The sequence below is a fragment of the Cyprinodon tularosa genome, unplaced genomic scaffold (genome assembly GCF_016077235.1).
Source record: "Cyprinodon tularosa strain WSP-4 unplaced genomic scaffold, ASM1607723v1 ctg36, whole genome shotgun sequence".
Lineage (NCBI taxonomy): Eukaryota > Metazoa > Chordata > Actinopteri > Cyprinodontiformes > Cyprinodontidae > Cyprinodon > Cyprinodon tularosa.
In genome coordinates this window covers 1,881,070-1,906,178 of record NW_024039074.1, presented here as the reverse complement: position 1 = coordinate 1,906,178, position 25,109 = coordinate 1,881,070, and the positions used below count along the sequence as shown (strand labels likewise).

The following is a 25,109-nucleotide window of genomic DNA, read 5'->3' as shown; positions in this document are numbered from 1 at the left end:
GGTCTTCAACAGGATGTCCTCGACCCCTTGAGGGTCCACGGTACCATGCAGCATGGGGGTTGCGAAACTTTTGATTGATTATAATTTTTTTAATATTCCCTCCTGCAGTTTTTTCCACTAATCGAAATTTCTTTAAATACACATTAAAATGAATTCAACACACTGTAGTAAACAGATAAATGGAGGCAGAAGATGTCTTTCAGTCATCAATACAAACATTCAGCGACACACAGGAGCTCTTTCAAGCTGGGCACCATCTCCATTTATTCCTAACACCATCAGTTTGCAGTTTGGGGGTCCTCGCTCCATTTCGCCATCAGCTGGTGGTCCTTTGCCTGGAAAACGTTGAAGAACCCTGGTCTAGAGAGCTGTTGGTAATTAAATTTCTTTTTGTTTATATATATATATATATATATATATATATATATATATATATATATATATATATATATATATATATATATATATATATATATATATATATATATGTATATGAATGCTTTATTTTCTAAAGTTCCTTGACTGACAGATTTGTACTGGTGCGTCACAAAAATTCCCCCAAAATAAACATGCTCTGTGGCCATACTTGAAAAATGCTTTGAATAAGAATCCGTCAGTTTCCTTTAAACATGTTGCATGTATGAAAATTTGAGAGAATTATAATTTAAATGTATTTAGTTGAGTTTATTCAAATCCCCTTCCTGTCTCTCTATTTTTTCTTTGCAAACATATTTGAGGCTGAAAAATAATGAGGTAGAAAACTGAGAGGTATATGTGGAACTTTACTCCAAACCAGTATCAGTTCTGTTTTTTACTTTAATGATCTGAGCAGACACAGCAAAGAGTGTTAAAGTTGTTATCTATGAATGTATTTATTTTCTTCAATTAATGTCAATATAGGGGGGCTGGCTGTATAAACACGGTGTTTTGACATTTTCAAATATGTATACGAATTGTATGATAAAAGAGAATGTTGGGAAATTTTATTCGATCTTTATAGTTGTTGTTTTTTAACCCCGCCCTCGTATTCCGTTTCAATCGGAAATACGTCATGTCAGTTAAGTAAAATATGCCCCCCTTTAAATGTGAATTTCGTATAAAGTTGTTCTCTGTGGCAAACTTTGGCCACACCTAGATCCTGTGCCATTTCCACCCATTTTTTCTTTCTTTTTTTTTTAAGGGAATAAAAGAAAAGCGCTTTTTTTTCCTTCGCCTCCTCTGTGGTGCGCTTGTTTGCGTGTCGGCGTATCCCGGCGGTGTAACCGGAGAGAGGGGGCCTCACTAAGAGGGAATGCAGGACTGCAATGGAGCACAATGCAATACAGGTAACGCCGATATAATTTCTAAATATATGTCGTTTTTGTCCGTTTCTGAACGCAGATTTTACCATCCATTGACGCGTGGATATTTTAATCGAATGCCAGAGCAAATTTAAGTCAATTTCCGCCTTTATTTAAGCCGATTTTAGCCGTGTCGTATTGATTGTTTTCCCATATCAGCCACCGAGAGTTGCTCTGACTGCAATTACAACTTTATTCAGCTAGCCTGAACTTTTTTTTTTTTTCACCCACCGCCGGAGGTTGCATATAAACGGTTGATATTTGTGAATTTTAGGCCCGAATAGACGGTTATATCTCCGGGGTTGTCCCTTGGAGGCTAGTCGTTAAATTTCAGTTTAATATCGCAGATATTTTCGCCATGTTAATGATTAATTTCTTTGTGTGTGAATGTCGTGTCGACATTAGTCTCCCGGCTACCAACCCCCACCCGCATTAGCTTGCAATAAAAATAAAAATTTCTAACCCCCCTCCTTTTTTTTTTTTTTTTTTTTTTTTTTTTTTTAACCCTGCCTGACTGAAAATATCAGGAAACTTTTTTTTTTATTCAGCTCGGTCACATTTTTAGCTAACCGCCGCGTCGCCATTTTTATTTTTTATAAGAATTTATTCTCACCGACGCAATATTGCACATTGGTGATTTATATCTATCTATATATATATGTATGTATATTTGAATATATATATATATATATATATATATATATATATATATATATATATATATATATAGCTATATATATAATTTTCGACATGGACTATTAGGTGGAGCAGCAGTTGTGTTGAAATAATAATAGGAAGCAGCATATTGATATTATTACCAGAAAATCCACTCCGACATTTTGTCTCCAGGAGTTTTTATGGATGAATGTTGATATTGTGTACATTTCTGTACTTGAAATAAGGTTGTCCTGCCTTGAAAAAAACAGGAAATATGGAGAGGACACACATAGCAGTGGATATTTTAGGCAGCTACACCATAAAAACTAATAAATATCTGAATTTCAGGTTGATATGTGTTTTTAAAATATTTAGATTTTGTTGATAGATATTGTTTTCCCCTTGTGTCAGGTTCTTTTCAATAACAGGATATAGCCAAGGTCAGTAGTGCTGACTGGGTTTTATTTGTTGGTTTATTTATTCACAGTGCAAAACAGGAGACATTTTTTTCTATTAATATTCATGTTTCATTCCCCCCCCTTCCTCTTTCTGTCTTGTTCTGAAAACTGTTTAAAAAAAAACAAATCTGAGAAATATCACGAGAACTGACGCAGGCATGGTGCAGATTAAGGGTTTCCATCTTAAATTCCTGTGTGTGTGTGTTCACTGTTCAGATTATATTATGTGGCTTTTATTTTCCTGCCTGCCGCTAGGCTGGAGCAATGCTTCAGCTGGCCCTCCCCCAGTTCCAAAAAAAAAAAAAAAAAAAAAGACTAGGGCTCTGTTATCCATAATGCCACACTGCATAATAGTATGTTTATTACACAGCCTGCTTACTTTATGACAGCATTTATATTGCATTGTCACTGTAATTGTGTAAAATACATTCACACTCCAGGTTTAAGGAGTTAAACAGCATATAATGTGCTTTCTTTTAGCCTTTTTTCTTTGTTTCCCTTCTGTTAATTACAGCTCAACCTTTAAAAAGTAAAAGAGCAACATGCCTGCCACTAATACGGGACAAGCACACGTTCTATAATACAGCTCATGCCTGAACGTGTTGTTCTTTTAAAGTATTAAGAAATTATTATAAAGGTTAAGTGCACAAAAAATAACTGGCAGCCATTTTATGTTTTTGTTGCAAAAATAGAAAAATGTAAACTAATGCAAAATCTATACAGATAGTATTTTTTTTGAAGGTCAGGAGAATCATTTTTTTCATTGTAATAAAACAAAAGCAAGCAGGCAATTAATTAATTAGTGTTGCCAAATTCTGTAATTTTGAGTAAATGTAAGCAAATGTTACCCAAAGGGTAATGGGATGAAAAATAAGAACATTAAGTAATTTGATGTAAATGGTATTTACGCAGTTTGTAATTCAGTTTCCGGAGGGGAAAAAAAAATTCCACATTTTTTACATTTCCAATTCATATACTTTTTAAGTCTTTTAAATAATAATGGCTTGGAAGGTCATTAATATAATCAATTATGTGAGTGATCTGTTTTTTGTTGTTTTGATTAATATCAAAAGCTATGCTTTTAGTAAATTAACATTTATAAATGAGCATATGCTTGAAAAAAAACAACAACAATAAATGTTTATTTTAACGTATGGTAATATTAATTGACAGAAACATGTAAAAACAAATTATGAGGCTTATTCTTAAATGGAAAAAGTCATCATTTTGAAGATTCTGTCCTAATTACTTTAATAGTAAGGAGGATTTGATTAGAAATATTTTCCACTGATTTATTAATCACATTTAATCCACTAATTTATTTATGTATTTATTTATTTTTCTATAATCTTTTGCTGCTGTAAACACCAGAACTTCCCCATTGTGGGACAAAAAAAGGGATTTTCTGTTCTATTCTATTTGTTTTAGCCCTACATAAAATAAGTTAAATCTACTTTTTTGCATAAAAGAATAAAACAGGGATGAACAAATACATTTAAATTAAATATGAATGTAAGTTAGTAATAACAAAATAATAGTAATTTTGTCATTGACTAACATGGTGAGTTTTTAGCTTGCTGTATTGCTGTGTTGAGCTTTATAAAATCTATATATTTTCCTCTTTTTAAGCAATTTTTAAACTTTTTAAATGTATTGAAATAGTTGAAAGAGTTGACACTTCAGTTTGGGTGATTTTAGGGCTGCAACTAAAGATTATTTTAAAAATCGATGAATCGGACGATTATTTTTTCGATTAATCGATGAATCGGACAAAAAATATTTTTTATATTAACCTCTTTATTCCAAAATAAACATTTTAGACAGAACAAACAAGCACACAAGTACAGGTTGCTCATTAACTGTACTGGTGCAATATGAAAAATAAATGTTTGTGTTAAAACTACGCAAACTTACATGAAAAATTTAGCTGTACATCCACAAAATATAGGGTACTTTGTTTCATAAAGCGCAAAAAAAGAGTTTTTTTAGACTAGAAGAGTTCTGCCTTTTAAGACAGGAAAGTATAGCAGTTAAAGTTGCTACTTGAGAAAATACTTAACCATAGAGATAAAAATAGCCCTGTGATTCAAATTATAAATTGTATTTGGAATAAAAATGAGAGAACTAGGGGGGGTAAAAAACACATCCTCCAAAGACAGATATTTACATGGAAACGTGGCAAATAATTAATTGACATATTACTGATCTTGCTGGATTTTATTCTGCTTTACTTCCATAAATTGCAGGATCTTCTTTACTTTATCTTCGCCAGAAGATTTAAACTTTAAAAGCCTTGCCCTCATAATTTGCAAGTTAATTTATTTATAAAGTAAATGTAAACGCTGCTTAAGCTAATTCAAATGAAATTAAAAGTAAAATAAGTAGCCAACCTTATCACTGTCTGTAACCTACTAACACGGTAAGGAAAGCATCAGATGAGCTACCTGAGAAACTAACGTAACGTTTCCCCACTTTAAAACCAAACAAACATGGTGGTTCCGTGCCATGTTAATTTCTTTTGACAAAAGTTGCATGTTATCACTTTTTTCACTTTACAAAGCGCAGGCTATTTTAATTATTGTGATCAATTTGCGCCGTCAATCCCGGTGCATGCGCGCTTCATTTGCAGTCTGGACGCTGAGGCTCTGACTGCAGCGCTGAGAGGGACTCCTGCGGGAGCGGGGGGAGGCGCCCCACGGCAGAGTAGGAACGATACATGCTTTCACGTAAGAGTCTCCAAAAGCCGCCAGTGACACCGAAAAAAGTCGCCAGATTTGTCGCTAGTCGCTTTTTTGAAAAATAGTCGCTGGAGGGGTCTGAAAAGTCGCTGAGTTGGCAACACTGCACCTGCGGCGCTGGCTCGCTCTGCCGTATTTTTTTCTTCTTCCTCTTTCAGTCAAGAGGCAGTGATGACGGCGCGGCGGATGACGCATTAATCGCGCGACACAACTAATCGATGACGAAATTCGTTGCCAACGCTTTTAAAAGTCGATTTTTATCGATTTTATCTATTCGTTGTTGCAGCCCTAGATGATTTTGATGAACACTAGTAAAATTTATATTGGAAAAACAAATCATCTCCTTGCTAACAAAATACAATATTTAAAACAAACCTTTATTTTGAGTTATTTTTTAGTTCCAGATTATATACGTGTAAATGTCCTAAAACGATTAACTTGTAAATTCTTCTGATTATCAAGACTGAACTTTTTTATTTTGTTTAAAAAAAAAATGTTTTTTTTCCTTTTCCAGTAAAGTCAGGGAACTTTAACTTTGTTGAGAACTTTCCTTACTAAGTTTTGTTTTGTTACACTATGCTTTTTTTTGTGGAATTTCATTTGAGCCTTTTGTTTTGTTTTAATACAACTTAAATATTCACGTCTCCCCCTGTTCATCCAGGGCCCAATATTTGGACTAAAAACACAGGTTCATATTGAAATTTGTAATACTGATTTAGAAATATGCGACCCAGAAATAATTTCTGGGTTATTTATATTCATTAGGGCTGCAACTAACGATTATTTTAAAAATCGATGAATCGGACGATTATTTTTTCGATTAATCGATGAATCGGACAAAAAATATTTTTTATATTAACCTCTTTATTCCAAAATAAACATTTTAGACAGAACAAACAAGCACACAAGTACAGGTTGCTCATTAACTGTACTGGTGCAATATGAAAAATAAATGTTTGTGTTAAAACTACGCAAACTTACATGAGAAATGTAGCTGTACATCCACAAAATATAGGGTACTTTGTTTCATAAAGCGCAAAAAAATACATTTTTGTTTTTAAAAGCCCCTAAGGGGTTCAAACAATAGGCCCCCCCATTTCAACAAATGAGTTTTTTTAGACTAGAAGAGTACTGCCTTTTAAGACAGGAAAGTATAGCAGTTAAAGTTGCTACTTGAGAAAATACTGAACCATAGAGATAAAAATAGCCCTGTGATTCAAATTATAAATTGTATTTGGAATAAAAATGAGAGAACTAGGGGGGGTAAAAAACACATCCTCCAAAGACAGATATTTACATGGAAATGTGGCATATAATTAATTGACATATTACTGATCTTGCTGGATTTTATTCTGCTTTACTTCCATAAATTGCAGGATCTTCTTTACTTTATCTTCGCCAGAAGATTTAAACTTTAAAAGCCTTGCCCTCATAATTTGCAAGTTAATCTATTTATAAAGTAAATGTAAACACTGCTTAAGCTAATTCAAATGAAATTAAAAGTAAAATAAGTAGCCAACCTTATCACTGTCTGTAACCTACTAACACGGTAAGGAAAGCATCAGATGAGCTACCTGAGAAACTAACGTAACGTTTCCCCACTTTAAAACCAAACAAACATGGTGGTTCCGTGCCATGTTAATTTCTTTTGAAAAAAGTTGCATGTTATCACTTTTTTCGCTTTACAAAGCACAGGCTATTTTAATTATTGTGATCAATTTGCGCCGTCAATCCCGGTGCATGCGCGCTTCATTTGCAGTCTGGACGCTGAGGCTCTGACTGCAGAGCTGAGAGGGACTCCTGCGGGAGCGGGGGGAGGCGCCCCACGGCAGAGTAGGAACGATACATGCTTTCACGTAAGAGTCTCCAAAAGCCGCCAGGGACACCGAAAAAAGTCGCCAGATTTGTCGCTAGTCGCTTTTTTGAAAAATAGTCGCTGGAGGGGTCTGAAAAGTCGCTGAGTTGGCAACACTGCACCTGCAGAGCTGACCTGCAGAGCTGACTCGCTCTGCCATTTTTTTTTTATTCCTCTTTCAGTCAAGAGGCAGTGATGACGGCGCGGTGGATGACGCAATAATCGCGCGACACAACTAATCGATGATGAAATTCGTTGCCAACGCTTTTAAAAGTCGATTTTTATCGATTTTATCGATTCATTGTTGCAGCCCTAATATTCATGTTTAGATACTTTACTTCAACCATTAAAATGCTGTTGCATATTAATCCACCTAAAAGACAAATCCAGATGCTTCTTTGTTTGTATATCAGAAATCATTTTTTTTTTTTTCAGGAATCGTTGTCCTATTTTTATCATGTAATCCTAAGTGATATATATCTCATGATCAACCCCAACAGTTCCTGGAAATTAGTACCATGAAGTGCTTGAGATACTTCTATCAGTGGTCAAAGGTGTGATTTGGACAGTTTCCTCTTGTTTGAAAGCTTTTAAGTTAGAAGGGATCAGATTCCTCTTTAGTGACTCAAGTTGTTTTTATTGTGTTTAAATGTTTAGTTTTAGTTTGATTATAGTAAGGTTAAGGACACACTGGCTTGATCATAAAGGTAGAGATCTGATATTGGTATCGATAATGGGTTCGATATCAGGAAAGAACGAATATCGGAATATTTTGGCCTGCATCCATAATCTCTTTTATAAGCATCCTGATATAAACACTTTGCCTCTGTTAAAGTTTATGTAACCTATTTGTTTATAAATGGGTCAGTTTTTTCATACCAGTTTTAGCTGACTATTGTTCTTTATTTGAGTGATATAGTTTGATCGACCTTTTTCTAACATTCCATTGTATGATTCGTGTTGATGTGCTGATGAATGTTCTCAGTCATCCAGGTCATAGTCATTCCGTAAAAATTCAAAAAATATCCACTGGACTTGGTTTTCAAGATTTGAAGACGTTTCCCCACCTCTCCAGGAAGCTTTCTCAATGAAACGACCCATTCATCGGTTACCATTTGCATGTTTCCAAGCGATACAAGGCTTTGTCTATATAAGACTCAAACTCACTGCGGATCCAGACATTTGAATTGAGAAAGCTTCCTGGAGAGGTGGCGAAACGTCTTCAAATCTTGAAAACCAAGTCCAGTGGATATTTTTTGAATTTTTTTTTTAATTTTTACGGAATTCGTGTTGATATTGTGTCGGGTCAGTTTCATTTTGGTCAATGCTCAAAGCTGCAATATCGCTATTGTATTAGAAATCAAGACATCCCAGGTTAAAGAGAAAAGCTGTATTTGTAATTAGGGCAATATTTTTTCTGTGCCTATTTGATTATTCATTTTTATTACTTTTTTGATTTAACTGTCTTTTTTTTTCTGTCTAATAAGTTTCTCATCAGTGTGGTTCAACTCGTTGGATTAAAAAAAAAATCTTAATCAGGTTTGTGGATGATTAAAAGTGAGTTTGCCAGGTTAACACAGCAAGATTTTAAGATTGTTAGATATTTTTTCTCAATCCAAGAGACACCATACATGGCGATTTAAGGATATAAATTAAAGATGGATGGATAGAACAAGTTTTGTCCTACAGGGTGTGGTGTACAACTACATACAATCATGTTAATCACATAGAAAGCCAACCACAAGAAAACAGATTTAATTCAAAACAAATTCAGAGAGAAACCATAAAGAAGTGTAGACAGAATTAACAGGGGCTGAACTGAAATATATAATATATATATATATTATATATATATATATATATATATATATATTAGGGGTGGAACGGTTCACAAAATCCATGGTTCGGTATATGTTGGTTGTTACCCCGAAATCCCATAAAAATTAATAAAATTAATGAAAAAATCCCAAAAAATTAATGACTGCTTCTCTTCTTCTTCTTGTTTACTACTGGTGGTTGGCTTTGGTCGCAGTACCGTCACCCTCTGCTCTGGAGTGTACACGCTTCACTTGTTAGAAAAAGGAGCAGCGCATGAACTGAATGCAACACACGCGAACGGTTCGGATATATATATATATATATATATATAAAATCACTTTCTGATTGGCTACGAGTCACATTCAACAGGCTGCACGCTCGCCTGTGCTCAGTAACACCACACACACTGGGATATCGAGCCAAGACATTTGATTTTGGAACACTCTGGGCTTCCTTCTGAGCAGACTAGATCAATGTAAACGCTCCTCACACAGCAGGGTTATCTCATAAGATTATCTTGAGAGCCATCACAATTATCAGAGCATATCAGTAGGGGAAGATCAGGCAGAAATTGGCCTGATCATCTTACAATGTGAACCAGGCAAAACCTTTTTTTGTCTATATTATATCACATAATTTGCGGATGCAAAAATATTGATCTGCAAAATATACGAAATATTATGATTGATAGATTATGATGAATAGATTTCAGTTGAAAAAAAGTTTTTTAAATAAACATCAGCAACCCTAAAATGTAGACAAGTTCAGAGTAATTTTGACATAACTGTACTTAATTTGAGGTCTTTTGGTAATTTCTCATGAAATGTGGAATCTATCCATCCCTTTTTTCACATTAATAAAGCCTCTCTTTAAAGTATATTTACACCTTTTAAGGATTAGAATATTACAAAAAAGTGCTATTTTTTATTTAAGTGAAACTCAGAGATTTATTTTAAGTATAATATTTCAAGCTTTAATTTCTTGTTGTTTTGATTATTTATGCTCACAGATAAAGGAAAAAAAAACTAAATCGGTCTCATAACATGAAAATATCACATTAGACCAATAAAAAAAAAAAAAGCACAAATAAAAAAATGCTTATGATATATCACTCTGTGTAATTATATTATAGTGTTGGACAAGGATTCAGGATTAACATAGATCGCCCAGTAATTTGATTCAATAATGTTGCTATAACTTTTCTGATATTTCAGTATGCATTATAGTCTATGATTACGAATTACTCACCTTTGTAATTTTATGTGCATTTTTTTAACAGATATTTTTAAAATATATTGGAGAAGTTTTATAAACATGGCAAAATAATTGTCAAAAGTTTGTACAGGATTCATTTGCTGGCATCTTTCTGGGTTTTTTTTTTTTATATCATGTGTATCATGTCAGCCAAATTTAAGAAGTATATTGTGATATACTGTATGTTTTGGCCATGTCTTCCATAATGGCATTATATGATTATATAATACATGAGTTTTAATTTTTGAGATGACTGGCACAAATATTTTACATTTATAAAATATTCAACTTTTTTTAAATTTACCTTTTATTTCCTCTATGCCATTTCCTGTCCATGGAGTATACCTTGCAATTATATCTGATTTAGACTCATTGTTCAAACACGGATACTATATGGTGTTTCTTCTCAGGGTTGTACGCTTAGCTCTTTTACCAGGAGCACTAGCACCCAAATGAAAAACATTAAGGGGCACAAAAAGATTTAGGGGCATTCTTAGTGCTGAAACAGTTAATCAGATTAATAGTGATTAATCGATTATTGAAGTAATCGTCAACTCATTTAGTAATCACTACCTGGAGTATAGAGACTCTAAAACATATATCTAGCTGACAACCCCCTTAGAGCAGTAATTATTACAAAATTTAGCATTTAAGATTAAAAAAAAAAAACTTTTACATCCGTCAATATGCTCTATCCAGAACTCCTCAAATGTAAAAGTTGTAGTTTCCCTGGTTTAATTTCATAAAAAGTCTTCTTTAAGGAACCTTTCACTATCCGACTATTTATCAATTAATCGGAAATATAATCAACAGATTAATCGATTTGCAAGATAATCCTTAGTTGCAGCCCTAGGCACTATGGAGTTTCTTAAATAGCACATTTAAAAAAAATAAAATGAACCTAACTCATGTTTTGTGAGGCTGTCATTTTTACATGTGGGTTTCTAGTAACAAGCTGAATTACCTGCCTGGTTCTGCCCTTAGCTATGACTCTAGAGATTGACTGATACAGGCTTTTTAGGCCATAACCAATAATTTCGAAATCAGTCGAACCAACCCCATAGGCCAATTCTTGGATATTATGTTTATTTTTCCATTTACATGATAAAAACAGATGTAACATGATAACAGATGTTACACAGGTCTCAAGTTAAACAAAAGATATTTATTAACACATCAAGCAATACCGAAGAATAATAATAAAATAATTGTAAGAAAAATAAATAGAATCTGTTGAGTGATATTAATAACATTATTTTTTAGAGCCAGTGACAGAAATCTACAGTATTGAGATACAATTAATGTTCCCAACACATTAAAGTTGACACAAGAGCTTCACAATTTAGCAAGGCAATCAAATAAATACTTAAAATAACATTTTCGCATAAATTAACTATAATTGTACGACTTAACTGTCAAATAGAGGGTATCATGTTTTACCTTCATTCAAATGTTAACAAAAAGATTAGTCATAACCAGGTTAAAGGTTAGTTCTTGGTTTTGAGTAGCACTGTGCCATCATACTAAATATTGAGATGGTCATAATAAAGGTGTTTACTTATCAGCTGTAAAATATTCTTATTATCATCTTTTCAGTTTCTCACCTTTGCTTCCAGCTCACTGACTTTTAGCATTTTGAGGAATGTAGTTTTGTCCAGAGTGAGCATCTGCTGGAGGGACATTAAGTCCAACTGGCAAAATTTTACATTAGCATGAAAATGCAAGTTCATAACTCTTGGAATATATTAATCAGCAGATATAGCTGCCCGAACAGTCGTTAGCAATATGATTTCTGCATATACTGATATTGTTATGAGGATATATTGGTAATGTTGTAGGTCTGAGCAGTGTTGATATATGGATAGGTATGCATTGGTCTACATTTTGGGGCAGCCATAGCAAAAACTCAAATACCTGTTCAGAAGGGCAGCAGTTGGAGCTTGTTGTTGTGATGCGGTAATCTATTGATTATTTGGATGAATATTCAGTAATCAGATTATCCCAAATAAAGTATTTCTTATAATGCATTAACGTAGAATTTATTCTTTTGAATAGTTAATCATTTGTAGGTTGGATGTGCAGCGGAAAACAACAAAATTCTAAGATGGACATTTCCAAATCTCAGCTTCGGTACAGATAGAGCCAGGGTCCTTCATAGTGAGGTCACTAACAGAAGGGTGCATAAAGAGTCACTTTCTTATTACATTGTGGATTTCAAAAGTACATTTTTAATTTCAAGACACATAAAGTAACTAGGGTTGTCAAAAGTATCGAAACTCAAAAAAGTATCGATACTGAAACGTTGTATCCGGATACAATACTCGTTTTTAAAAGTATCGATACAGTGCCGTCACCAGTGGCACCTAAGCAGTCATTCATCTAAAGTGCAGAATAGAGGAAAATGCACTTTCTGAACACTGTGTTTTTGAATAATTCTGTGCACTTTTCAGTTTCAGACTTTTTTTTTGTAAGAGGTGCAGCTGCTGAGAATTATTTTTGTTTCTTAACTGGTTTGGCTAGTGTCATTGTTATGTGTGCAAAGCATAGCCAAGGAAGGAACACTTAATTTGAATTTTATAAGTTTTTTATCAAGCTTGCTTAATATTATGCACAGCATACAACCTTTATTGTGTTTATTTATTGTATTTTATTTATTAATGAAAATATTTCTGTTGAATTTTGGAGTCTTTGTTTTTATCCTTGTGGTATCGAAAATGGTATCGAGTATCGAATATTTTCCTTAGTATCGGTATCGAGTTGAAAAGTCTAGTATCGTGACAACCCTAAAAGTAACTCAGTGTAACTTTGTTGTCAAGTTTTTTACCTAGCTTTGTGCTTTATAAATGTAATATTTATGTTTTTTTGCACAGGTTTTGGCTTAAATTATCCAATAATTTAGTACCTTTGTCAGCAACTCGCGCTTTAGTCTTTTTTTACATTGATGTTTACAGTTGATATGATCGCTGTAGTGGGCTTCAGACTAGCGCTGGGCGATATGACCTCAAATCAATATCACAATAAATTGGCAAGTTTTACTTAGAGGAGCCGGAGCATTTAATGTGCATTTATCTTTATCTATCATGCTACGTTCAGACGCAGCAGAAGCAGCAAAAATGAACGTGCTGCTTCATTTTTGATGCTAGTTCAAGTTTAGCTCTGAAGCATCTCTGCTGCTCTAGCTGCACAGTCGAAAAGTGGGTCTGATGCGCATTCTTCAAAGTTAACTAATATTTCTAATAATTGTTGGCACACCTTTGGACAAACTTTAAACCAACAACTTGCACAGGCTGCTTCCTTGTGTGACATCATGGAAAAGTCTGAAAAACGTGCAAACCATAGAAGAAGTACAGTTTGGCACTGGTGATTGGTCGCTTTGCTGCAGGAGGGACTGGTATATTTTATCAAATAGATGGCATCATTAGGAACAAACATATGATTAGTTCTTGTCCAGCGGTCTGAGATGGTGGACCCAAGTTTAGAAGACAATTCAACCAAAAACCAAGGAAGTGTAGCCAAACATCTGAATTTGAAGAAAGTGCACTAACTTTAATATTCTTGCTTTTTGACAATAGAAAAAAATACTTTTATAAAATGTAAAGATAATTTTATCATACAATGTTAGTCATTATTTCCTTTTTGATTACACTTTAATACCCTAAGTTACGGTTAAACCCTTACTTTGAACCACAAAGTAAGTTATTTAGTTGTTGTGTATTAATTTAATCATGTTAAAGGATGCTCATTTCCGAGACAGTGTACAAAAAAGTTCAGAACTCTTTAAGGGTGTTTTATAAAACAGTTGAAAGCTCTATGTGAACCAACTGTTGGTTACATTACAGAACAATTTGGTTCAATCATGTTTTTAAAGTAGTGCGGCATTATTTCATTCATAATTAAAATGAATAGAGGAAAGACATGATTCTCAGTAAAATGATTATTTTATTTCTATTTCATGTTTACATTTAATCACAATTCAAATTGGAGATATTATGAATTTAGATTTCCTAAATTAGTTAAGATTTTTTTATATGCCGTCATAACTTCATGCTGTTAATATCTCTGTGATTGTTCTTTAGTTCTTGTTTAGTAATTCTTCTGGTCTGATATTTGTGTCTTACAGTCAGCATGTCTGTAATGAAGTCGTAAACTTTCCACAGAGGCTCTGTTTAATTTAGTCTGCTGTAGCTCTGTAATTTCACATCAGCTGAATATGGAGTCAATTTGACCTTTGCTAATATTTCCTCAGTTAGATTAGAGGAACGTCAAAGTTTGAATACAGAAAAGCGAGTCTGAACTCCTCTTATTGTTATCATTTGTGCTTAATTCCATCTCAGTTTTCCCAAAGGTCCTTAAATTTATCTCCACGGTGACATAATTTATTAATAGAGTAGAGCAGCTATTTCAAAATGAAACATTTCGGTGTAGGTTGATTTACACAGTGTCTGCTCTACTGTGGCATTTTATTCTTATCTTTGCAAAACTGATCCTGGGCCTGCCACTGCTGGTCTGCAGCACTCTGAGGGCTGGTCTGGGCTGGGGGGAGGGTGGCCTGTGGTGGGTACAATAGGGGGAGGGCAAGCTGGGGAAGGAGGGGCAATGAAAATTTGAGAATATTCAGCCTTTAAACAGCAGAGAAGAGGTTAAGGCTGGCGTCACAGCAGCTGTAAGCAGAACAGGAACGACTGGTTGCTGGTGAGAAGCTGCAGTTTGGAAACACGCCTCTGCTGACTATTTCTGGGCTGGAAAGCAGAGAAAATAAATTATATGCATTTTGTTTTGTAAATCTTCTCCGGCGTCGACCACACCCTCAGCTCATACACTGGGTCTTTTATTTCATGTGGATAATAAGCTGGGGGGGAAGAGACCTCTGCCTGATTTATAGCTTTTCACTTAATATGGAGAAAAAAAAACTCAGTTCAAAAGCCAAGCCCATGAGCTGCACACTGAATGTTAGAACTGCTACAGAGATGTGCAAATCAAAGAAATTAGGATAATCATGTAAAATAAAAATATAAAAGATTTAAAGATTAAATAAACTTTTTTTTAGTTCATGTAAAACTAGCAGTACCAAACAACTCATTTCATAATTATTTTAATTTCAACATATATATTTTTATTTAGCACTCTGATAGAGGCATGCAGAAACGATTCCTGGACTAAAGGTACATTCACACCCAAAACAAATTTTGCTTGTTGGTTGCAGACGCTAAGGTTAAATTCCATCCGTCCTGCTTCATCAAAAGATATTTCAACTCTTTAAAAATGTTATACTCCCAATGCAGCTTTGCTCGCCAAAATATGCACTAAAGCTGTACACTCTACATACCTTAAACATGGTAATCACTCCCTCCATTTGCATCATTCACTTTCCGTATAAAGGCACCTTCAAGTTCTCTTTCAGATCGATCATTTTCATTTTGTAAGGTTTTAAAATTTTATGTCTAGGAAGCATCAAAACAAATTTTTTGTTTGATCTTTTTAATTAAATGAAGAAACTATTAAGTGTTGCAGACTCCCAATGGGAAGTACCAGATAATAGCCCCATTTTAGAATCAAGGCATGTTTCGCTTATTTATTTTAGTTAAGCATAGTGCAAAACAGTTCTGCTTCTTTCTAAGCTTTAAATAGTATTCGGTATACCCTATAATGTGTTTTTTTTTCTTCCAGAATTTCCCTTTTCCCCAAATATTTTTGTTAATTGCTCATATTCATTCTTACATTTTCATATTTTTTTTCATTGAAATTCAACCCTCTAGTTATTCTTTTCTCAGGATCATGACCTAATTAAATTCTGCTATTTGATTATGCTGTTCTTAAACGGATACTAAACAGCATTTTTGTTTTATATTAAATAATTATAGTTTTACCCTTTTTATACTTTATTTGTTGAAAACATGGACAGTGACTGTAGAAAACAAGTAGTCGGTTTAATGGTTTTTCTGGAGTCTAATTTGTGAAAACAAATTCTTTGTACAATATATGAGAATTGAAATGGGTATTTCTGCTTTTTGTTAGCTTGAATTATTAATGTAAAGAAATAAAGACTTGACACCTTGCTGTAGAAAAGCAATAATTATATTTACATTGCACAAAGTGGATTTAATTTGGTTAAATTACGAGCAATCATGCAGTAATCGAGTTTACATTTGTCATTTACAAAAATCAGTTCGATATTTGATATCATTTGCAGCCTGTAGATTCCAGCTTCAGGTTTCCTGAGAAGCTGCTGTAATTCACATTTTGTGCTGTTTTTCAGCTGCAAACAGGAGATCAGAGTAGCAGGGGCTGCGTGATGGATTTCAGTTTAAGCCAACAGCAGCCTTTCTGAGGCTGCTGCAGTGTGGGGCTGTAAAAACTGAGCCCATCCTGTCAGCCATGTTCTATATAAAAAAGCACATGTGCTCGTTTTTTCAGTTCATCATCCTGGTTATTTCTAAAAGATCTCAATCTATAGCAGGAAACAAAAGCTCAAAACAACAAAAACATATTCTTTTGTTTCCTTTTTTTCAATATAAAATGGAGAGTGTAAACAAATGTAACGGTATGTTGCATGACAACATAAGTGCAATATTCTCTGTGCCTGCTTCCATGGTTACCTGGTTATTATTTGTTTTTTTTATTTAAATAAAACATGATGGGAGAGGAGACTCTGATAGAAGTAAATGATTTGAATTATTAAATATCTAGATAAATTAGGCATAATCCGTGTATCATTCGTTCTTTCTATTTTCAATTGCCAATCAAAAAAAAAAAAAAAAAAAATTGACTGGTTATTTTGTTATTTGTTTTTTATGGTTAAACCAAAAACGAAAAAAGGATTTGTTTTTCATATATCAATTCTAAGCTCAGATCAAGAATACGAAATGGAAAAACGGACAGCAACGCAGAATTTGTTTTTAATATTTAATCGGTACAGTTTACGTGACCCGGAAATAGCTCTTTGCGCAGCAGTTGGGGTAATGAAGTGGCTACCATGGCGACGCTAGAACCACACACTATGTTGATCGAGAAGCTGTTTGTTGTTGCTAGTTAAAAGTACAGTGCACAGAAAAGTTTCAAGAAAAAAGTTATACCTGGAAAATCCTGCAAATTTTCTCCGTTGTCATGTCCTCCTCAAGAGTCACACGCTTGGATCCTCGAAATAAAACGTAACTGTCCATGGCTGATAGGTCCGACTGCCTTATCTGGTGCAGTTTGATCGAACGTGGTGGGAGTAAGCCAATTGTTTTTTTAGCTAACGCTCCACCAAACTTCCGGGTCATGTAAACTGTACCGATTAAATATTAAAATCAAATTCTGCGTTGCTGTCCGTTTTTCCATTTCGTATTCTTGATCTGAGCTTAGAATTGATATATGAAAAACAAATCCTTTTTTCGTTTTTGGTTTAACCATAAAAAACAAATAACAAAATAACCAGTCAATTTTTTATTTTTTGTTTTTTGATTGGCAATTGAAAATAGAAAGAACGAATGATACACGGATTAGGCATAGCTTCTTATATTGTTTTTGGTTACAGATGCATGAAAAAGTCTGGTTATATTTTACTGAATGGCAGAGTACAATGAAAATTAATTATAGCCCTTGGGGATTTAGTGATTTGAAGCAATTTATAAATTTCACCAGCTTGTTTATTTTAACAGTGAAAATATTAAGGTTGAAGCCTAGGATGTCAACAACATTTTGCGATTCAAGGCTGTGGTGAAATGTGAGTCCCCTCAGATTACATCATCACCATGAAGGGTTGTAACATAGAGCCAAATATTAATCAATTTCTGTGCTGTGTGCTTTCTAGTACTCCTCACAGAACCTAAAATGACAGGGTTTTCTATTGAAGAGTTTTCACCACTGAAAAGGACAAAAATAATGTGACATTAAACTAAAAATCCTACAGCTTTAATACGTTTTTCTGTCTAAATTAGTCTTGCTGGTTGTAGTTCCTTTGTTTTTAATGTTTAAAGAAAACGAAAGGCTGTATTAGGAAAAAGAAGAAAAACCCTAAAACCTTTCTCAAGCATATTTAAATGTTTTCTATTTATTTATACTATAAATAATAGTTTTTTATTGAAATATCTTACATTGATGAAACAAGGTTAGGTTTCCAGGGTGATGACCTCTGCATCGCCTCTTCTTAGTATTTTGAAAATATAAAAAAAAGGTACATGTCTCACAAAGCAGTAAGCTCAGGAAAAAAAAACGTGGATCCAAAATGGTGTCTTATTGTCCTATAATCCTTTAGATTATTTATTTTTTCTAAAATTTTGTCTCAGAATTTATTCATAGGATCTAGTTTACTAAAAGAAAACACTGAGCTTTGTCAGTTCTCCGTTGTTAGTGTTTCATTTTCTTGTAGTAGTCATGCTTTCTGACGGAAAGAAGAGAAATTAAACTCGCAAGTTTATTCACCAACAGCAGCGAGACAACAAGCTCTTAGATGTGTGTGTATGCCTGAGGTGTACCTGTTTTATTGTTCCACATTGGGAAATTCATACAGTGATCAGTTAATGCGTTTGAAATTCTTCAAATGAAACACTGATCATGCAAACTGAGCTGAAGATTTATTAAATAGGCTACTCAAAATAAACATAATTTATAAACATTGTGCCTCTAATTTTAGAAAACGCCACAATAACTGAATTTCAGTTTTGTGATAGATGAAAGTCATGTGGGTTTAGTTGCTATTTACAGACACATTCAGGAATGATTTGATGCATATATACATGTGATAAGCGGGAAAATAAATTACAAGATTTATCATGATGTGATGTTTGTTTAGATGACTAATAGATGTTTGGCGATATCACAAAGTTGTTAATGATAAGATTGATATCCAACACCAGGGGCGCCACCAGGAATTCTTGGCCCCTTGATATTAAATTAACCACATTGGGCCCCTGGTCCTTGAGCAGCTGCCTTCCCTGCATCTCTACGATTCAAACAACTCATTAAAAGATTTGTGTAACAAAGGCTTCACACTGTCTTGCTTTCTCCACCTAAGTAGTGATGGCAACAATACTACTACTGGCAGCAGTTCTACATGCAGTATGTAAATCACCGTTATGCTAAGTAAAAAAGCAGAGAAAATGTGTGCTAAAGAACATAGTTTAAAGTCTAAATGTATTTTTATCTGCAAGAAATCAAAATGAACAATCTTGAAAGATGACAACAAACTTAGAAACAAAATAGACGTTAATTACTATCGAGCTTATAATGTGTTTAACTTTAAAGTGTTTGTGAAAAGAAGTTGACATTTTCTAGTATTTTTTTGTTGAACAAAATGTTAATACAGATGATCAATAGGGGTGTGGGGAAAAATAGATTTGCCGATAAATCGTGATTTTTCTGCTGCCCGATAAATATTGAGCTTTCAATTCCTAGTATTGATAAAAAAAAAAAGCTTTTATCACAAAATCTTTGCTATTCAGAGGAGTCTGGTGCAGCTTAGTGATTGAAGGAGAAAACTGTTGTCACGTATACAGGAAAATGACTGAGAGTTGGAACAGTTGTTTTGTTATGGACAGCTCCTGAAGTTTTCATGGATTCAATACTGCTATGGCTTCAAGTTGGGTTGCAGCTTTTTTCTTTTACCCCCATAGGGATGGCATTGGCTTATTTAAGTTTCCTGAGGATCCTGAGCTGCTTTCAAAGTGGATGAAGCATATCGGATGAGATTGGGAGAAATTGGCCTACCAGAGGCCTAGGAGTTTGAGGGTTCTGCGCAGTATCTTAGCTGTTCCTAGGACTGCGCTCTTCTGGACAGAGACCTCTGATGTTTTACCTGGAATCTGCTGTAGCCACTCTCCCAGTTTGGGGGTCACAGCCCCCAGTGCTCCAATTACCAATGGCACCACTAAGCATTAAGGACCTTGCCTATATATATATATATATATATATATATATATATATATATATATATATATATATATATATATATATATATATATATATATATATATATATACACACACATATGGGGGGAGCTACTTGCTGTTTTTGGCTGTCCAAATTTCAGTTCAGACAGTAGGCTTTCTTTAAAACTTTATTTCATAATGATTATGTAAGAAAATCTGTCAAAATGTTTCCTCTTTTTGTTATGATAGAAAAAAGAACACAAACAAACAAGAAAAAACCAAAGAGATGGAGAAAAACCTCTAGCCTCCCTGTAGTAATGCTAACTGTCCTGTCATTAAATTGTACTAATCACCTGTATTGGCACAGAGGTGAGTTTAGCTGGAATGGAGAACCAGGGCTGTTGCTAACTCTGATTCCTCTGGTGTTACATGTGGATAAAGAATCTGGTTTATCATATAAATTTATTGCTTAATATCTCTCTTTACTGATTGAATGTTCATGATATTTAGGCTAACACTAGCCAGTAGCTAAACAAGCGGCCTTGTTTTACTGCGGACGTAGTTATCAAACTTTCTTTCACACTACAGTCTGCCTACCTTGTTAAGGAGAAAAACAGGGTTACACATTCAAATCCTTTTCTGTTTAACCTTACTCTCTTTCCTCTTGTTTTTTTTTTAAAGCAATTGCATATTATAAACATATAAATATATATTATGAGCATGGTTACCGCTTTTGTTATTTTTGACACAATGTCAAACCTGTTATCGATACCCAGAAAAAATATTCAATATTAAAAATGTAGGGATGCACGATATTGGGATTTTGGCCGATATCCGATATGCCGATATTTTAAAACTCATGTAGCCGATAACCGATATCGACACTGATGTTAAAGCAATCAATCTATTTTACTTTCAAAATCTCGTGAAATTTCATCGTTCTGTTACAAACTCTCGTGATATTTTGCAAATTCTTGTGAGAGCGTCAATATATCAACATATAAAAATATGGCAAAATGTTGTGAATTTTCGCGTTATTTCGTAGCATAACGATGACATATAGCAATATTTCATTAGTAAAAGAGATTGATATGGTGTTTTTAAATGGCAATATATCAGCATATGAAGATATTGATATGTTAATGTGTCAATATTTTTTCCCTTGTCTTTAGAAGTTTTTAAGTCTGTAAAAAATAAGTTTTTGAGGAAGAAGAAGTAGTATTTATTTTTTATTTTTTTTAGACTTTAGAAACTCAGAAGCTGATCAAATATCGGTAGGGTGGCCGATATCCGATATTCAGTTTTAAGGCCGATACAGATAGGGGGCCGATTATATCGTGCATCCCTAAAAAAAATGCCAAATAATTAAAGGCATAAAAAATGTATAACAACATGAAAAAATCTTATTTTTCAATCTTAACATAGAACATGGTTTCTCAATAAGGTCACTGATTTTATTAGTTAAATATTGGTACAAATTAATGTAAAATAAATGACCCAAATAGAGCACAATAGTTATATTTTAATATTTTATATTTTAATATCGATTGATCACATCTTTATATAATTTCAACATCCATACCAATTGTATGTTCTGTAGAATGCAAATAATTTAAATAGAACTGACTGAAAATACTTAATATTTCTAATATTATTTAGACACACCCACAGTGTGTTTATTACAAAAGGCTATTATATATTATATCAGGCCTTGTTTTATTTCCACTAATTGACTTAGCTTTGGTTTTAAAATGCTTAACCTCTCTATATTCACAGACCTATACTTTCCCTTTTCAGCAGCATTAAATCATTGGTTATACATACTTTTTTTGAACTACAATAATTTTTAATGTCAGAGTAAAAAGGGAAATGAAGCACTGTGGTAGATTTAGTAGCTGCTGACGAGTCCCTTTGTATTAGTTTTAGAGAAGTAGGGAGAAAGTTTTAGCGGTTCTGGAAGACCCATCCTGATCCATATTAAGTCAATCTTGTGTATAGCTGGGTATTTCCAGGTTATCATGGAACCGAATCTGAATTTTCTCTCTAATAAATAAGTCAACAGAATTTTAGTTATTTACACTTTTACTATTTTGGATGGATTTTTATTTTTTCCTCTTTAACATAGAAGACTAGAAGATGTATTTGCTTCATGTCTTAATAGAAGCGAAGGATTGGGTGGCCAATATTTTCATTATTTTGGGCAGATATGGGCTTTTTTTGTTTTATATCGGCATTGGCAGATAAATGGATTCACTGACTCATTGGTACATGCAATAGCTGAGATCAAGTTCAGCTCATGTTGACGATCCCTTCATTTGACATCCGATTAATCTTTTGTTTGACTTGGTAAAGGAACTCTCCCTGATTCTGCATTGGATAAACAATAAGCCCCGCCCCTAAAGGAGCACAATCTAACAACAGTCAAAGATAAAGAAATTGTTAACTGCTAACAAACAATTAAAAAGTGACATTTCCAGCAGAACTACAACTGCAGTGGAGACGTGCCAATATTCACTTGTGATTTGTTTCTTCTTTTGTCACTGTAATGCTTCAGGTCCCTGTTCGCTTCATCAGTTTTTCTCCTTTTGGACTGATAAGCAGCCAGTGTGTGCAGTGACGGGCAGTGGAGATTATCACTATCTCCCCTGATGCCTCAGCACCAAAGCTGTCCTCTTTGTGAACTTTGTCAACATTTTAGACAGAAATCTAGCCTATTTATTTTATTTTTTATCAATATTGCAGTACATCGCAGTAACCAAAAGCATGTAGATGTTTCTCTCCAAATTTCATTGTTTTCATGAAAGCTTGCTCATTCAACTCCATCTTTCCTTCTGTGTGGCAGCAAACCCATTTTAAGTGGATTACTGCCATCTAAAGGGCTGGAGGGAGAAAATCAGTGTCTTAAGGGCAGATTATACTTTTGCAACCGCACACATCAAATGTCGCTTGGGTCTGGTTTTGAACCAGTTTTGCTGGTATGTTTCTGCACCGTCGGTATGGAATTTCTTGGGAGGCACAGCAGTTTCCCGCCAAAGCGCTAGGGGGAACCTATTCAAGAATTCGCCACAACTTCGGCGGATGCTCATGACAACTTTGGCGGTGTCAGCGGGAGAGTTTATTTTCCAAAACAACAATGGCACGTCTGCACGGAGATGGATCTAGGGTTGTAAGACATCGAAGAGGAAAAGGTTCTGTTAATGGAGTTGGCAAAAAGACTGATTAACCTTTCGTTGTAGTTGTCCATTTTGTTGTTCCTCAGTTTTTATAAATGGCGTGCCACAGCACCGAATCCAGAAGGACAACCACACAGGCAGCCGGTTAGGCATACCAAGGACCAATGACAGCTGCTTTTTGTTTGCATACTTCCGCTTGAGGTCTGCGTGGGTTTACGGCTGTCCGAAGCGTAGTCACGATTTTTTTGAGATGTGCGACAACGGTTGCAGAACCTCTGTGCAGGGGGCACAGAGACAGATTTGTTGGTTGCAGAGGCTATGCGTCAGAAGCATAAATTGGCCTTTACTCTTTGTAATGTAACAAGACAATTGAGTGTGTCAGGTTTGAGAATTGTGTTTTAATTGATTCAATTAATTGCCCTGCCCTTATCTTTTGCTTAGAAAAGGCTCTGACCCTCATTACGCCATTGGCATTCCTGCCCTTTCCTACTAATAATACCCTGTATTTGCATGAGCATACAATCCTTCAGTCAATTGTTACACCTTTTAACTCATAATGCATTGTGTAAAAAGCCTTCTTTTTTTTACCAGACAACAAAAAAAAAAATTTTGATAGTCTTTTTCTTTATCTTTTTTTGCTTAAATTTCAATGTGTGTAACACTTGTTATCAATGTGTTATTTTGATGAACGAGCAACGTCGGCGAAAAAAATTGCCCCAAAAGAAAACAGCCCCACATATTGGAGATTGGTTGGACTAATCAGCACTCACTCCACTGGCTCCAAAAATAACATGTCGAAACATTATGTCCGCTTAGAAGTTTAATTTGATTTAAAGAAAGATGAATGTGCTTAAAAACAGGATTTCTTGAAAAAATAAAAATGTTTGTTCTGCTGTTTTGAATTTATCATCTTGTTCTAGTAATATATCTGTTCTAACTAATTTAAGTGATACCAATAACAAAAATGCCCACTTCATTATCCATCTTTCTAGCATTTTTTATTTTATTCATGATTTTATTTTTCCGAATAGGAAACATGCGTCATGCTTTTAATCCCTCACTGTATTTTTCTACCAAAAGGCCACTCACAATATGTCACTGGCTGGGGTACAACCAAGGAGCTTATACTGCTTCTCTTTTTGTTATGATGTACACAGCCAATACTTTTTTTTAATAGATAAAGGTTTTTGTTTGCTAATCCTATGATTGTAATTTAATTGTGAAAGTCAAAACTGACTCCTCCATATGTGATTACAAGTAGATTATTGTTTGGGCTGAAATTATTTATATTTGACTGGATATACTGGTTTTCATGTGAATGGTCCAAAGATTAGATTATTCTGTGCTTTTGGTGTTTTATAAACAGAATGTATTGATATATTCAGAAGGTTAAAACAGAGCTGCACAAGCCTTAAAAAAAACAAAAAACATAATGAAAGCATTCTTCATAAATGCATTAACTTGTAATGAAAAAGCACTTTAGATGAACTGTCTAAATTTGCATGTGGGGTCATGATCAATTAACTTTCTGAATGATTAACTTTATTTCTTGAGTTTATGGCATCTTTCTGGATTGCTGTGCCCTTTGAATTGTACTTCAAGCTGAAGTAAAACATCAGAATACTTTTTCCTTTGTTGTAGTTAAGCTATTTGATTTTTATTTGTAGGCCTTCTTACGTTTTTTCTTTTTTCTTTTTTTAGCTGTGCTTTTCTTTTCCTTAAACCCCCACATTAAGAAATTTAGCAGAAAGGCCCACGCAGGGGATTCAGAACAGGTTTCTGCATGTTGCAGTTTTCAGGCAGTGTGTTTTAACCTTTTAGGCTGACAGAGGCAGCTCTACAGCTGCCTCTGTCAGCCTAAACAGTCTAAGGGGTTAATTTTTAACATTTCCTCTTTACGTTGTTTAATGTATTACAATAACCTTCCCAGAAAGGTGTTTGTAATATGAGAATTATGTCTTTCTGCAA

General features: G+C 34.2%; 1 protein-coding gene across 1 annotated transcript in view; it reads left to right on the top strand.

The window, feature by feature from the left end:
* The first annotated feature begins 1,123 nt into the window (after nucleotides 1–1,123).
* Nucleotides 1,124–25,109, top strand: part of zgc:77151 (uncharacterized protein LOC337153 homolog) — a 54,362-nt gene continuing 30,376 nt past the window's right edge. The window contains exon 1 of the mRNA XM_038295782.1: nucleotides 1,124–1,325. Within this exon, the coding sequence (XP_038151710.1) occupies nucleotides 1,305–1,325 (21 nt within the window). The 5' untranslated portion in view covers nucleotides 1,124–1,304. The remainder of the gene's footprint in view (nucleotides 1,326–25,109) is intronic.